Raw genomic sequence first — 14,094 nt, forward strand, 5'->3', positions numbered from 1 at the left:
AGGCTCAAACTTCTCATTACTACTTTGCCTCCACGTATCTTGGCATTCTCAGAACATTTTGTTTAGCCTTTATGCTCGTTACTCTTATTCTCGATATCCTAGGCTTTGTCCTCAACCAAACATACTTAGATTTTTTTAGAATTTTTAACATATTTATTATTGAATAAACATACAAACATTTTTTATTATTAAACCAATTTCATTTATCTTATTTTTGTTAATGCTTTTATATGTAGGGAGAACAAACATTTATGTTGTTAACTACTGAAATATATAGATAGATAGGCTTTTCCGTTTCTTACTAGCCGATTTTTAACTTTATTATTAAAAGACATCTTTTTGCAATGTTTTTTTTGATTAAACCAAAAAAATGAAACTTTTCCATCTTTCACTTTTTGCACCAACTCTTCAAATAGAAAATATTTATGTTTGGACCGGCCCCAAAAATATTTTTGTTTTTGTTTTCCGGTCGGGCGCAAAAAATCTTTTTTTGTTAAATTTTTATCTCAAAACTCAAATTTTGGAAGCACTCAAGGCAGCACTCGGATTTTCTTAAAGTTACGAAGAAGGCAAGTTGATAAACTGAGGTTTAAGAGACGTTCATTAAAGTTACAAAGAAAGCAAGTAGCAAGTAGATAAGCAAGTAGATAAATTGAAGTTTAGAGACGTACTGCACTGTTGATATTCTAAATCCCTTGAGTATTAACTAAACTTAAAAAATCAAACAGAAATCTGTAAACTGGACTGAAGATTTGTCAGTTAAAGTTCAAAAGGTGCACAAGTCAGTTGGCAAATGATATCATCCACCAGGATGCATCCTCTCTTATTATGATCTTATTATATGAAAACAGGTTTGTTTACCTCCAGAGACCAATCGCTGGAGAGCATCAAAATAATGCGCGCGCATTACTGCATTAGTTTTACGAATTACGGGAAAGGTGTATTCCCTTGTTCTTTTGCTATTTTCTTTTGTTCTATGTGACAAAGAGGCTTTGAAAATTAAAGTACTTCCACTAACTGTAATTGTCTTTCATGTATTTTTCTGAAATTTACTTGTAACTGTGATTGTGAAATACCTTAGAGAAAGAAATTTGGCAGATTTGGCTACAATCTGCCAAAATTTATTAAGTTTCCACCAAAATTTATTTTTTCCGCCATCCAAATTAAATTCCTGCTTCCTTTAGGCGGCCATCAGAAAATTGTTCTGTTTGCGTCGCAACAGGTGTTAAAAATGCATGCAGGCGGATGAGCGGTCGAAAAAATACCCGGGTTCTTGAAAATTACTTCTGTAAGTTGGGGGCAGGCAGCAGGTGGTGACACGAACGACGAACAGAACAATTTTTTGATGATGGCCGCCTTATTAAAGAAAGAATAACTGTTATATTTTATTTTTCCAGGAGCATATAATATTTCTAGAGAACAGATATACATTTTCCAGGAGTCCCACTTTTTTCCCAGAACAGATGATATAACCCAGGAGTGCCCAGGATACAGAACAGATTTTTTTCCATGGGAGAAAGGGACCTCAACTCATCATCATCAAGACAAGAACAGATATTTTATACTTCCTAAGCTGGTGGCTGCTCTTGAAACCATGCCAATCGTCAGATCGAAAATTGACAGTTTTACTGAAACACTTATGTGCTTATGAATAGCACTGTTGAGGGAGAAAAAAATGAAAAAGGGTCTAATAAAAAAACAAAACTTTGTTGCTGAAGGTGGACTGCTAAAAGTGGATGGAAGTTCGCCGCCATTATTTGTTGCTGCGATTTTTCGTCTCTAAAAATTTCTGAATGTTCATTTTTCAAACATGATCGAATTTGAGTAAACGAGACGAAGTAAATAACATGTTTCAAATTAGCCGATCATTGGTTCTTTAGCTGGAGCGGCCGGATCGGTCCGTTTGGTCCGTTACCGTCATTTTGCATAAGATTACTCCTCCCAGCACAGTTCGGCAAATTGCACAGATCCGCAACGCTGCAATATTCCGCAACGTTGCGGTTACTATCTCATTTCAAAAGAAACTTACGGTTTGAAAAGCCGAGTTAACAGTTTAACGAGTGAAAATATATATTTTTTAATGTCGAGTAAGGTTTTGTCTCTTTTACCAAAATCATTAGGGGCTACGGTGGAGAAGAGTGGTGACACACAGTGAACGCAATGTAAGAGCGTTTCAAAAAACACGGCGTCAAGGAGGAGGGGAGGGCCAACCAGTAGAATGCACATAATCCACTACGTCTTTTAACTGTTCAATTAGCTTGGCTTTTTTTCCTTCCTCCATTGTATTTTTGGTCTTTGTCAAGAAACTGAGAAAGCAGTTCTACCCCATGTCGGGGGGGGCATGTCTTTGGTGACCGGCCACATGTTATCGTAATGCGCATGCGCACCGTTGGAAGTTGGATAAGCGAGACAAGAAAGATTTATAACTCGGAATTTTTTATAATCAGTCAAATGAGTCGATCTATAACTCGACAACCGTAACTCGGCCTTATTGAAGATTTCGATTTTGGATGTAAGTATCGGTTTAACTTAGATAGTTTGGTTTAAATATGATAGTTTCTTTTTAAATGAGATAGTATGTTTTTAAACGAAGATAGTAATATGTTAAAAAAAAAGATAGTATTGTTTTAAAAAGGTAGTATGTTTTAAACGAAGATAGTATTTATTGATAAGGGTCGGAAAAATCAGAAAGTTTTAAATTAGTCTCTCTAAGTGTCGGAAAATTCAAGAATTTTAGGAATTTTTTTGATTTCCAGAGAAAAAATTGTAATAAATTTTTCCAAAAATCGAAAAAAAAATTCAAAAAGTCTCTCTAAGGGTCACCTTTTCAGCAAATTAAGTCTCTCTAAGGGTCGGTTTTTGGAGGTCCCGTCCGCACATACCCCTCATTCGCCAACCCTAGTACCCCCCGGGCATTTTCCTCAACTAAAGCTGGCCCAAAGCCAAAGTCAAAATCTTGCATGAACATTCCTCTGACAATGACAATGGGAAACCAGATATTTTCTAAAGAAAAAGAAGACGCGACTATTAATATTCCGTCAGCCAATCGACATTTTTGTCGATTTTCGACTAAATTAGACTATATAAATTAGTCTTATTACCCTATGATAAGCCAAACGCCTATGATAAGCTAATTCGATGTTGTTCTTGACTGTTAGGTGGTGATTTTCGTCAGTAAACACACCATTTTACGTACATTTATAAAAAAACCCTTCCAAATTATTTTGATCCCTGGAAAATTAGCGGGAAAATATGATTTCGAAAATTTTTCTTACTTTCTTGACTTTTCACTCTTCGTTGACTCGAGTTTTTGAAAAAAACGACCCTTGGAGAGTGTTGTTAGTTTTTGTCGTTGCTAGCCCTTTAAAGAGACTCTCTGAAAAACTCTTAAGCCACGCACATTGGTTCATTTGGACCAAGAGGGACGTTGCAAACTTAAGTCAGTCACCACGTTGGTAGGATACCTCACGGGAGGTGCCCCGCCTCCATAGTCTGCCGCGGCTAGGGGCGCAACAGAAAACGCTGTGGAGGTTACCGCCTGATGAATCCAGCGATGTCAACGTGGTATTCCAGAGACCGACCGACTGGTACCTCAGCTCAAGAAACCGGTGAGTTTATTGTTTCTTTTTTTTTTCAAACCTGCGCCTTTATCGATGGCTTGAATTTAGACGTTGTACATAGCATGCTGCTCTGGTCATTATTTACACCCCTTTCTCGCTTTCTCACAGACCCGGTAATACTTTAGCCAGTGGGGATAAAAATAACGGACTGAAATTCGATAGGGTTGATATTTCCATATTTTTTATGGATAGAGATTTCAATTCTTTTCGTTTTCAAGTCAGAAAACTCCATGGGGATGGGAAAAATAGCATGATATTTTGAGGTGAGGATTGATTTATTTGATTATTTTCAGCGGGGACAAAAATTGGAGGATAATTTTCCACCGGGTACAATATTTTTGCCAATTTTACCAGTGGGAAGGGGCTCCAGTTGGGTGTGTGAATTTTCAAAACAAATGAATAAAAATCCCCAGGTATAAAATATATTGGAATACAGATCCCCATCGATTTTCATTCCGTTATTTTTACCCCGCTGGCTGAGAAAATCCTACCGGGTCTGTGAAAAGGGGGTGTTATGTATTTAAATAACGGAGCCAAACCGGCTTACGGCACTTAATAGTTTAAAGTGGCGGAAAATCTAATACCCGAACAATGCAATATAAACTGGTAATCGATGTCATTATCTATAATCATGAAATACTTTTATAATAGCTTTCATTCAGCTTTCGTACAAAAACATTACAAAAAATCGATCTAAAGTAATAAAGAACATCCTTACACACAGCAAGCGAGATCAATGTTTTATGCCAAGCGATTATAATCTTGAAATGTCATATCAACAGCGAGATAATGGATCTACTGCAATGAAACTTCTCGTCTATTTTATAATTTAAAGCTTTCAGGCATTTTGTTATTAAATTGTATGATATGTTTTTAATGCTGTTTTGATTTTGATGAGCGTGACATCACGTTTGGAATTTGAAGAGGAAGGGACAACATAAGAACACTGTTAACTATTAATTGCCTGAACGAACAACGAACGTAAGCAAATCTTGAAATATCTTCGGAGCTACACAAGCACGGGAAGTTCTATTGCCTAAACAAACGCACGTAACTCCTGAAATTTGCTCCGAGCTACACCAATTCATAGATTCAAATGTGAACATAAATTTTTTTTGACAACCTCGTACGCAGAATCAAGATTTTTCGTAATATACAGTAAAGAAATGAACAAAACAAAATTTGGTAGTTTATTGCTGTTGTTGCAAGGCATACTATTAATCCTGTTTGTTGTTTTTGTGGATTACGGCGATGACTTTAAGCCGAACATCAAGAATGAAAACCGTAAAGATTTCAACCAAAAACTTCCAGGTAAGACATTACTTAAAATCACATTAGTCTGAATCGCAAACCTTTACAGATATACTTCCTATATAAAAAACTTTTAGTCTGCTCGGGTAAGTTAGATCGCATTAGCCGACGGAAAATGAGCAAAAGCCTAAAATCACGTCTACTTCTTTCTGAACTTTATTGTTTGATAGTTTTTTTAGCCTAGTGAAGTTGCTCATAGGTCCTTAACTTTTTTAGAATGAGCGCTAAAATCTAGAGTAAAACCTATAGAAAACAAAAACTAGATGGAGTATCACGCTATTTTGAATAAAAATCGCTGGAATCTTACCAGAATCGAAATGGGCTGTCCCATTAAATATCCATATAGGAAGGGGGGGAAGGGGGGTACGAACCTTTTCAAGTCAGAAAACTTCCGTGGAAATATGTGGATAATCCCTGGAAAATAGGAAAATCTACTTCTTAAAGTGAAGATGGACGAACTAAAATGAGCTTTTTAACCCTTAGAAATTTTAAAATAACTTTATATAAATATAGTATAGTAATAGAATAAAATATCACTACAAAATTGGCTTTGAAGGTCTTTAAGGTCTTTTGCAGAGAAGTAGAATAACAGACTTGATGAAATCATTGGCAATAGCCTCTCTATAGCATCTGTCGAACTAGCATGTATGAAAAAAGTCATTGCTTGAAAACATAAAAGCGCGGAGAAAGATCGCCGTGTGTTTCATGAAACTTAAAGAATAACCACAAAGGATTTCATAAACAATCTATGTGTCTAAGTTGATATTAGCAGTGCTAGTGCTAATGGCTATTAGTCATCCATCATAGCAAAATCAACTCAAAAAAATTGGTAAATCCTAGTCTTTTGAAAGTGCTCTCCCAGCTGGCACACAACGTCGTTTCAACGTTCATCTAATGTTCACAACGTCCATATAACGTTAGATGAACGTTAGATGAACGCTGTAACAACGTTGTGTGCCAGCTAGGTTTCCCAACCATTTTTGGCTTTTCGCCTAAATACCTTTTACTGTACCACCAGATATCTGCACTGAAGTGTACTGCCTAATTCTCTTAAAAATAACAAATCGAGTTCAGATGATTAAACCTCAACCTCTCGCTTGGCAAGGCGCTTACTCTCTTTACCGTATAACTATATGGTAGTTTTGCTATTTTTTCAGCATTTCAAGATTTGCATATCATGGTTTTTCTTGGATTTGGTTTAATCATGACCTTCCTGAAACGCTACAGCCGTGGAATGCTGGTTCATGCTTTCCTCATCGGTGGGTTAGTTATCCAATGGGCCACCTTACTTCAAGGCTTCTTTTCGATGAGACAATCAAAAGTTGAATTGACTCTTGACAGGTAATACAACGTAACAGATTTAATCTAGCACTTTCTCTGTTTTTGAGCGGCACATTTTCAAAATATGGCGACAGACTTTACTCTCAATCCGATATTTTTTCACAACTACAGTACGCGATTCACTTTTTTGGAGTTGGAAATAAGTTGCTTCATTTTTCTATCTAAGAGATTCCCACTAGTCAAAGAGTAAACAACAGTGGGGAAATCCAACTTGACATGTCTCTTTACATCATAATCAACACACTGTAGCCCTTCCTTAAAGATTTTCTGAAAGTCAAAACCACTTTGACGTTGCAAACCCAACCGTTTTTGGGTAAATCAAAACAGTTAAGGATGAGATCTTTGGCGTGCTCATGTCTTAGACTATAGTACACTTTGTAGAAACAGTCTTATCATGACAAAACTAAAAGATATCCCAACTTCACCCCCATAGTTTTCCTTGTGAAGTCTGAAAAACCTTAACGACCCTCCACCTGACAGTAACTGTACCAAATCTCAGTATAACTTTATAAGCATTTTGACCCTTGTTCTTAAAAGAATTTGATTACTTTCTCTCTTGAGTACTCTAGTATTCACCGAATATTTTAGCGAGCCTGTATCCTTGAAATAAAGAAGTCTTTATTTTTTTGATACGGAGATAGTGTTTGAAGTGAATTCGTATTTTTCTAGAGAAGCATTTCCAATCAAAAGTGTACCTTTTCTCCACAGGATGATCAATGCTGACTATGCAGTTCTAGTGGTTCTTGTATCACTTGGTGCATTGATTGGCAAAGTCAATTCCCTGCAACTTCTCATCATTGCATTGATAGAAACCATCTTTTTCGCTATCAACGAATCGCTTTGTAAACAATTACTTCAGATCAGTGATTTCGGCCAATCAATGACCGTACATTTGTTTGGTGCTATCTTTGGGATTGCTATTTCACGAATGATTTTCGATAAACGTGTTTGCACCAGTCAAGCCCTGTCGACATCCAATAAATCTGAAATGTATTCAATGATAGGTAATTTTATTAAACGATTATGCTCTTTGTAGCGATAAGAGAAAGGAAGGAACTTGGTAACTTTTATCTAGATTTTTCATTGTATCTCTACATGGTAGAAAGCATAGTGATATTCATTCTAATGTCGGATTTTCATCATTAAGTCATCTAGCCAAATTTTATTTTGATTTGCCTTTTCAAATTGAAACAACGAATAAGGAAAAATAGAAAGGTCATTAATGCAGACCTAATGGCACCCGCTGGAAAATTTGGCCAAAATTTAGTCCCCGGTAAAGAAAAAACCCTAAATTTCAGCCCCACTAGAAAATTGAATTCGTTTTAATATCTATTTAAAATTCAATTGAAAAATTGCATTGCAGAACCATCTCACTACTTTTTTTGACCTGAGAACAATAGAGTTTCTATCCCAATTGGTATTTTGATAGAAATTATTATCTCCACTGTGTGATGAAGATCCACCGAGGCAGTGAGACAGGAGTGTATGTATGAATCTGTAAGGAGCACTGACAGTGTACGGCATAAAAGAGTTGCATCTTATCATCTGATAGGAACTTTGATGGGTTTCGTTTTGATCCCAAGAAGTGAAAATCTATCTTTACTAGGCTCATGAAGTAGTAAAGATCAATCACCCTATTAAAATATTTTCAAAAGTAAATTTACTTCAAACAGTGGCCAAGGGAGGTTTTTCGTCTGAGATGGAAAATGCATTTTACATAGCAACAAAATAGCATAAATTCTTGAGATTTAACACAGTTCAAATAATTTTTATTTCAGGTACATTATTTTTATGGATATACTTTCCAAGTTTGAACAGCGCATTTGTAGAAGAAGATTCAGCTCACCGAAGAGCTATTGCAAACACTTATTATGCATTAGCTGCTAGTTGCATCACAAGTTTCTCCTTGACTGTGCTACAAAGTCCTGACCATCGATATAATATTGTAAGTCATGTGGCTGAAAATGAGACAGCGAAAACTCCCAAAAAGACTATTCCAGAAAAATTCGGCTCTCTATTATTGAGGATAACAGTTTTGGAAGGTCAACCCAGCGCTGAACCTTTTTGTCAAAGTTTTAGATACCTAGTCTTATCAACTCATGGATTTACGACCGTTTTTTTTAGAAATAATCGTCTTTACACCGAAATTTCAAAGACTGCCCTAGACTCTTTTCCTATTTTTAACAAAATTCCAACAATCTCAATTTCTAGTTACATTTACAAAATGCAACGATTACTGGAGGTATTGCAATTGGCTCTGTTGCGGCGTTGATGGTACGACCTTGGGGAGCCATTATACTTGGTGTTTTAGCGTCACTTATTTCCATCTTGACTTATAAGTACATTTTGGTGAGTATGATTCTCATTTAATTCCCCCTCCATCCTATTACCACTCAATCTCAAACTCGAACCCAGTCCCTTAGTTCGCTTTTTTTTGATTCTGAAAATTTTCATGAAATTGTATCACGTCCATCAGTAAAATCAAAAAGTTGTGCATGTTGCTCTGGGTACGAGATTGGCTCAATCAGAGAAAACTGAGCCTACGTAAATAACCCTAACTATAAATCGCCCTTGGCTTACATTTAACGCTGTTTTTCTTACAAAATTCTCAAATTGGTACTTCACTATAAATTCTCAAAGCTTATTCCCACCAAAATCTTCCGTATTGAAGTATTTAAAAAAATTCTCAGTTTTAGGTCAATTATCAAAATCTGACTTTAAAACTTTATTGGAAAAAAAACTTTTCAAAACGATTCTCTCATATTAGCTTTCTTTTGGTTTCAATATATTGTAGCCTAAATTACGACGAAGATTCAACATCCATGACGTACGTGGTGTGTACGCAACACATGGTATGCCAGGAATCGTTAGTGGTCTTGCAGCTGTGGTATGTGCTTTTCTGGCAAATGAAGAACACTACGGAACAAGGTAAGCTATTCTAAATCTTCCCAATATACAACAGAGCGACCGTCTAGTTGAATGTTGACTAAAAGCAACGGAATACATCATATATCAAAGTTACATCATAAAGGGATTGGGGTCTAGCCTCCTAGGGTCAGATGACGTCAGACGTCATCAAACATTCATTCAAACCAAGTCCCCTTGCAACTTTTATATGAAGTTTTAATCTATCAATATCCTCGATATCTGGGTCCTCATTTTCAAACATACTAATAAACTCAAACTATTTTGATACCCCCTGACCTGAGATTGACTTTCGAAACATTTCAGGTACGTGGAAAAAACTCGTTTGAAAGAAATAACAATTCCTTATTATGTTTGAAAAAGTTTTATATAATATTTCTAGGCTAGACTTTTCTTTTTTTGGCAATTCAAGCCTCGAATAGTTCTCATCTTTTGACGTTTTTAAGCCTCATTGTTCTTATAAAAAACGAGATTTTCAAATTCTCATAGCTATCAATTTGTGAATTTCAGTTTATATCAACTATATCCTGCACGAGTTCCAAGTAGTAACACAACCAAATATCAAGACTTGATCAAAATACATCCAGAGATACCAGCAAGTCAAGGACGATCAGCATATATTCAAGGAGCTTATCAATTTGGTGGTTTACTGGTCACTGTTATTCTTGCACTGATAGGAGGTCTAATATCAGGTCAGTGTTTGAAAACTTTCTGCTTGGCTCCACTGACCTTTATATATCACTGGACCAAGTTATATCCGTCATCTTTGATCGAAGTTTTTTAAAAGTTGGTACCGGCAAAGAAGCCATCGTAGTGTTTGAAACTTTGCCTAACGACAAACGGCACTACATCATTAGTGTACAAGTGAAACTAGATTTAGTGCTCTCTCCGTGGGTCAGTGCTTGACTCTTTCAAAATAATTGAGATCGAGATTTCAGGCTTCCTTACTTAGAATCGATATATTGAAGATATTTTGAGATTTCAAATTGAAAAAGTGAAATCTTAGGCATAAAATATATAAATAAACCACCCAGCTGGCACACAACGTTGTTTCAACGTTCATCTAACGTTATATGGATGTTGTGAACGTTAGACAAACGTTGAAACGACGTTGTGTGCCAGCTGGGAAGCATACTTCGACTATAACCTTGCCTATAGTCCATTCGCTATCTATTTTGCTATGATGTGGAACTATTGTAAACAGAATTTCTCTACTCTTAGTCTTATCATCTTACGTTGCTATGTAGCGGCGTGGTGGCAGGGGAGGGGCAAATACCCATAGTGGCTGATTTTTCGGGGACGCTGAAAGTCAAAGGGCGCAAAAAGGCGCCTCTGTTACTAATTTCGGAACCCCTTTGCATTTTTTACGTCTTAGAATGAGCAGTTTTCAGCCAAGAAGAGAAAAAAAAATATTCAATAAATTTTGTCCTCGCTTCACTCCCTTTCATTGGTTTTAGGAGTCGCTAAAATCGAAACTTTCGAAAATTGTCTGCCCAGTTTGCCAAAAGTTTGGTCATCCCACCACGCTACTGTATGGTTTCCACGTGCTATCAAATTAAGAGAGTGCACACAAAGCAAATTATCCTTAGAAGAGAAATTGGTCCTAGCGATTACCATCTTTTCCAATCCTTTAGTAAAGAGAGGGGAATCTGTGATCAAGAAGAAAAAGAGTATATGAGCTAAGCACTAACCTTTTACATTTCATTCATCTTATTTTTTATTGACATTTAGGTGCATCAATTCGAGTGAAGTTTTTCGAACCATTGACTGCTCATGATGCATTTGATGACCATGCTGACTTTCAGGTAATCCATTCAATCCCAATACTGATATATTGGCATTTCGCTGTAATGGAAAATATTAGAAGAACGTTCTAACGTTCTAACAATGTTAAAAATGGAGAAAAATGAAAAAATTGGAAATGCTGAAATTGCCATTCTTTCGGAAACTTTCGGGAAATTCTGAAAAACATACTCCCGAAATTCCAAAAATTCTCAATATGTTTTTGCCATGATTGAGCCCAGCAGACCTTCAAATCACGCAATCACGCAATATATATTCCAAATTCACGCATTAACGTAATTATTTTTCGAAATTCACGCAATTTTTGTCCACGCAAAGTTTTCGAATTAACGCATTTACGCAGCTTTCTAAAAATTTTCATACATTCACCCAAGTGAAAAGGCTCATTCACGCATACCGCTGGGAGCTGGGAGGACCCCATATGATTGTGGTCTACACAAAAGACAGCACTAGGCTTTTAGGCCTTATTCGAAGAGTAGGAGTTTTACGTCCGGAGCAAAGGAAGATATGACGTAGCCTAGTCAAATCAGAAACAAGTCATGATTCTTAGTTAAACTACCTGTTGTGTTGTGGGGAACAGACAAAAATACTCCATCATATCTCATTGAAGTTGAAATTAGGCGAAAACGAGAAGAGTTTCCCATTGTTATGTAAAAAATAAGCTGAAATCACTTCTTTTAGAAAAACAAATTAGAACTCTTTAAAGTCGAGTGGTAAATGTGTGACAATATAACACATACAATCTTACTGTTCTTTTCACAGGAGTCGACATGTATTGACGTTTATACCGATGACGATTTCGAGGACGACGGGGAGCGACATCACGACAGTATCCGTGGCAACAAACGACTTTACGATCTCAACCACCGACATCCAAGTGATGACGTCATCTCCGGTGACGGAATTCCTCAAATGACGTCATATAATTCAGGAAGACAAACACCGTCTAGTGTACGGCACAGCTATCATAGTTTAAGCGCCAAAAGTAGTGATGGTGTGATAAAAGGAAGCCGGGAGCTACCTGTCGATGATAATGAAAATGTGAAAGGAGGTAAAGTAAATTTAGGCAGCAATGGTGATATGAGACCAGCTCAAAATGGTGGAATTGAAATGACGCCTTTGATTGTTGTTGCTGACAACTCTGATGTTGATGATGATGGTACAGCAGCGACCTCTTGATGATGGAATCTGTTCATTTTCAACTAAACGAGATAAAGAATTTGAGATGATTGAAAGTAACATATTTTTATATGATTGAGATCTAAATGGAAGAATGACTCAATGAATGAAAAATGGTCCACAGTAGTTCAATTAAAAACCGATTGTAAAAATCTACAAATACAACAGATTCCATTGTTATTCTCATAATTGAATTGACTTGGATTGTCGAAAGATTGACTCTTTTAAAAAAACTCCTAGAGTTAAAATACTGAAAAAGTATTATTTCAGCATTTCTAGGCCATTAGTTGCAGGTGAAAACGTAAATAGATTTTTAAAAATCATATCATTATATTTACCACAAAATAAATTCCAAAAAAAGTAACGAATACAAAATAAGTAATTTTTCTATTGTTCTATTTAACACTTATTTCAGAATTGATTCTATTGGGATTCTAAAGAATCACTTCGTTAATCCTTTAGTGGTCATCCAACATCTACCGAAAGATACTGAGCGAGGAACCATTTTTGTGTTCATAGTGAAACTAGTAGTTCCTGCCTCTTTCAATTCTTGCTTACAAGGCACTGAATCAACGTCTTTATCCATTGGTAGATTACTTGATGGTTCTTTACTTGAGGTGTCGTCAATTCTATGTGCTGTCTTTAATTCTTTTGGCTTTTCATTTGACAAGGTAGTGACTTTATCCTCGACAGCAGGAAAATCTATGGTTATTTTTTCATCTTTAGGGAGTTTTTTATGTCCTTTCCCTTTCTGTTTTCTGTTTTTATTTTTAGGTTTCGGTTTTTTATTTTGTGTGTTACTTCCCTCACCAGTGGAATCCGAATGTCGATTTCCAATGTCGATTTCTCCAGATTCAACACACATACCAATTGCATGATCGACCATTTGGATATCAGTTGCTTTCCCAGAAGAATCTTGCTGTTGGGTTTTAGGTTTTGTCTTCGTTTTTTTAGATTCATATTCCATTTCCATTGTTACATCAGATTCAGCCTCAATTAGAACATTCCCGTTGGAAGAATTTTTATTGTTTGATTTCTTATTCTTCTGATATTTCTGGTGTGGTCTTCTAGCCATATTGAAACGAAAGTCAGGTGGATATTTATGCTTTTCAACTAAATGTCGTCTCCTGGTTTCAACAGCTTTAAAAGATCTTCCACAAGACTCGATCAGACAGTGAAAAACAGCAATACCTTTATCTCTTTGCGCTTTAAAGAAAGCATCATGACTTTCACTTATATGCAGTGATAGCAAATGGTTGGATGAGAAATTACGGTGACAAGTTTCACAGCTGTATCGATGAAGCATATCATAATGTCGATTATATTGCATTGGATCTGTAAAAGTCTCCCGACAACCCTTAACAGAACATTCAAACTCTTCAATATGAACAGCTGAGATGGAATCTACCAAGAAATCAATATCAGAGTTCACAGTCTTTTCATGGAAACTAAATATTTGGTTTCCATCGTCGAAGAAAGGATCCGTAGGTAATTTATGTCGACGCAATGGGAAGCCTGTTAATAATTCTTTTGATATTTCCATCTGTAAACGAGAAGAAAGGAAAAGTATGTTAAGTCAAAATCTGTAAACAAAAAAAACGCAAATTGATGGAGATAGTGATATTAGTTCTCATTATAACAAGCTGACATTTTCGTGGATAGACTTAAAATAGTCCAAAAAAAGACACCAAAAAAACCAACCTTTGGCGGGACCCATGGGGGTCAAAGCCCCCTCATTTTTTTAAAGAAAGTTTTTTTGCGATATTATAATTCATTAAGCGATGGTTGCACCTAAGTGTATTCATTATATTTTCTGCCCCTCCTATTTCCAGACCATGGCGTTGACCCTGGTGAAACATGCTGACCATGATTCAGACTATTTTTAAGCTGCATAAAGTGATGTAGGCTGTTTAGA

General features: G+C 36.2%; 2 protein-coding genes across 2 annotated transcripts; one reads left to right on the top strand and one right to left on the bottom strand.

Moving 5' to 3' along the window:
• Positions 1-4,297: 4,297 nt before the first annotated feature.
• Positions 4,298-12,543, top strand: LOC136811638 (ammonium transporter Rh type B-like). Its single transcript, XM_067068263.1, has 9 exons — positions 4,298-4,931; positions 6,089-6,272; positions 6,981-7,276; positions 8,051-8,217; positions 8,484-8,621; positions 9,067-9,200; positions 9,708-9,889; positions 10,929-11,002; positions 11,763-12,543. The coding sequence occupies exons 1-9, from the start codon at positions 4,787-4,789 to the stop codon at positions 12,177-12,179; spliced, it is 1,737 nt and encodes a 578-aa protein (XP_066924364.1). The 5' UTR covers positions 4,298-4,786; the 3' UTR covers positions 12,180-12,543.
• Position 12,544: 1 nt separating this feature from the next.
• On the bottom strand, positions 12,545-13,761 carry LOC136811639 (zinc finger protein 511-like). Its single transcript, XM_067068264.1, has one exon. The coding sequence runs from the start codon at positions 13,720-13,722 to the stop codon at positions 12,622-12,624; it is 1,101 nt and encodes a 366-aa protein (XP_066924365.1). The 5' UTR covers positions 13,723-13,761; the 3' UTR covers positions 12,545-12,621.
• Between the last annotated feature and the right edge of the window lie 333 nt (positions 13,762-14,094).

The sequence above is a fragment of the Clytia hemisphaerica genome, unplaced genomic scaffold (assembly GCF_902728285.1).
Source record: "Clytia hemisphaerica strain Z4C2 unplaced genomic scaffold, Clytia hemisphaerica genome assembly, whole genome shotgun sequence".
In the NCBI taxonomy this organism is placed as follows: domain Eukaryota; kingdom Metazoa; phylum Cnidaria; class Hydrozoa; order Leptothecata; family Clytiidae; genus Clytia; species Clytia hemisphaerica.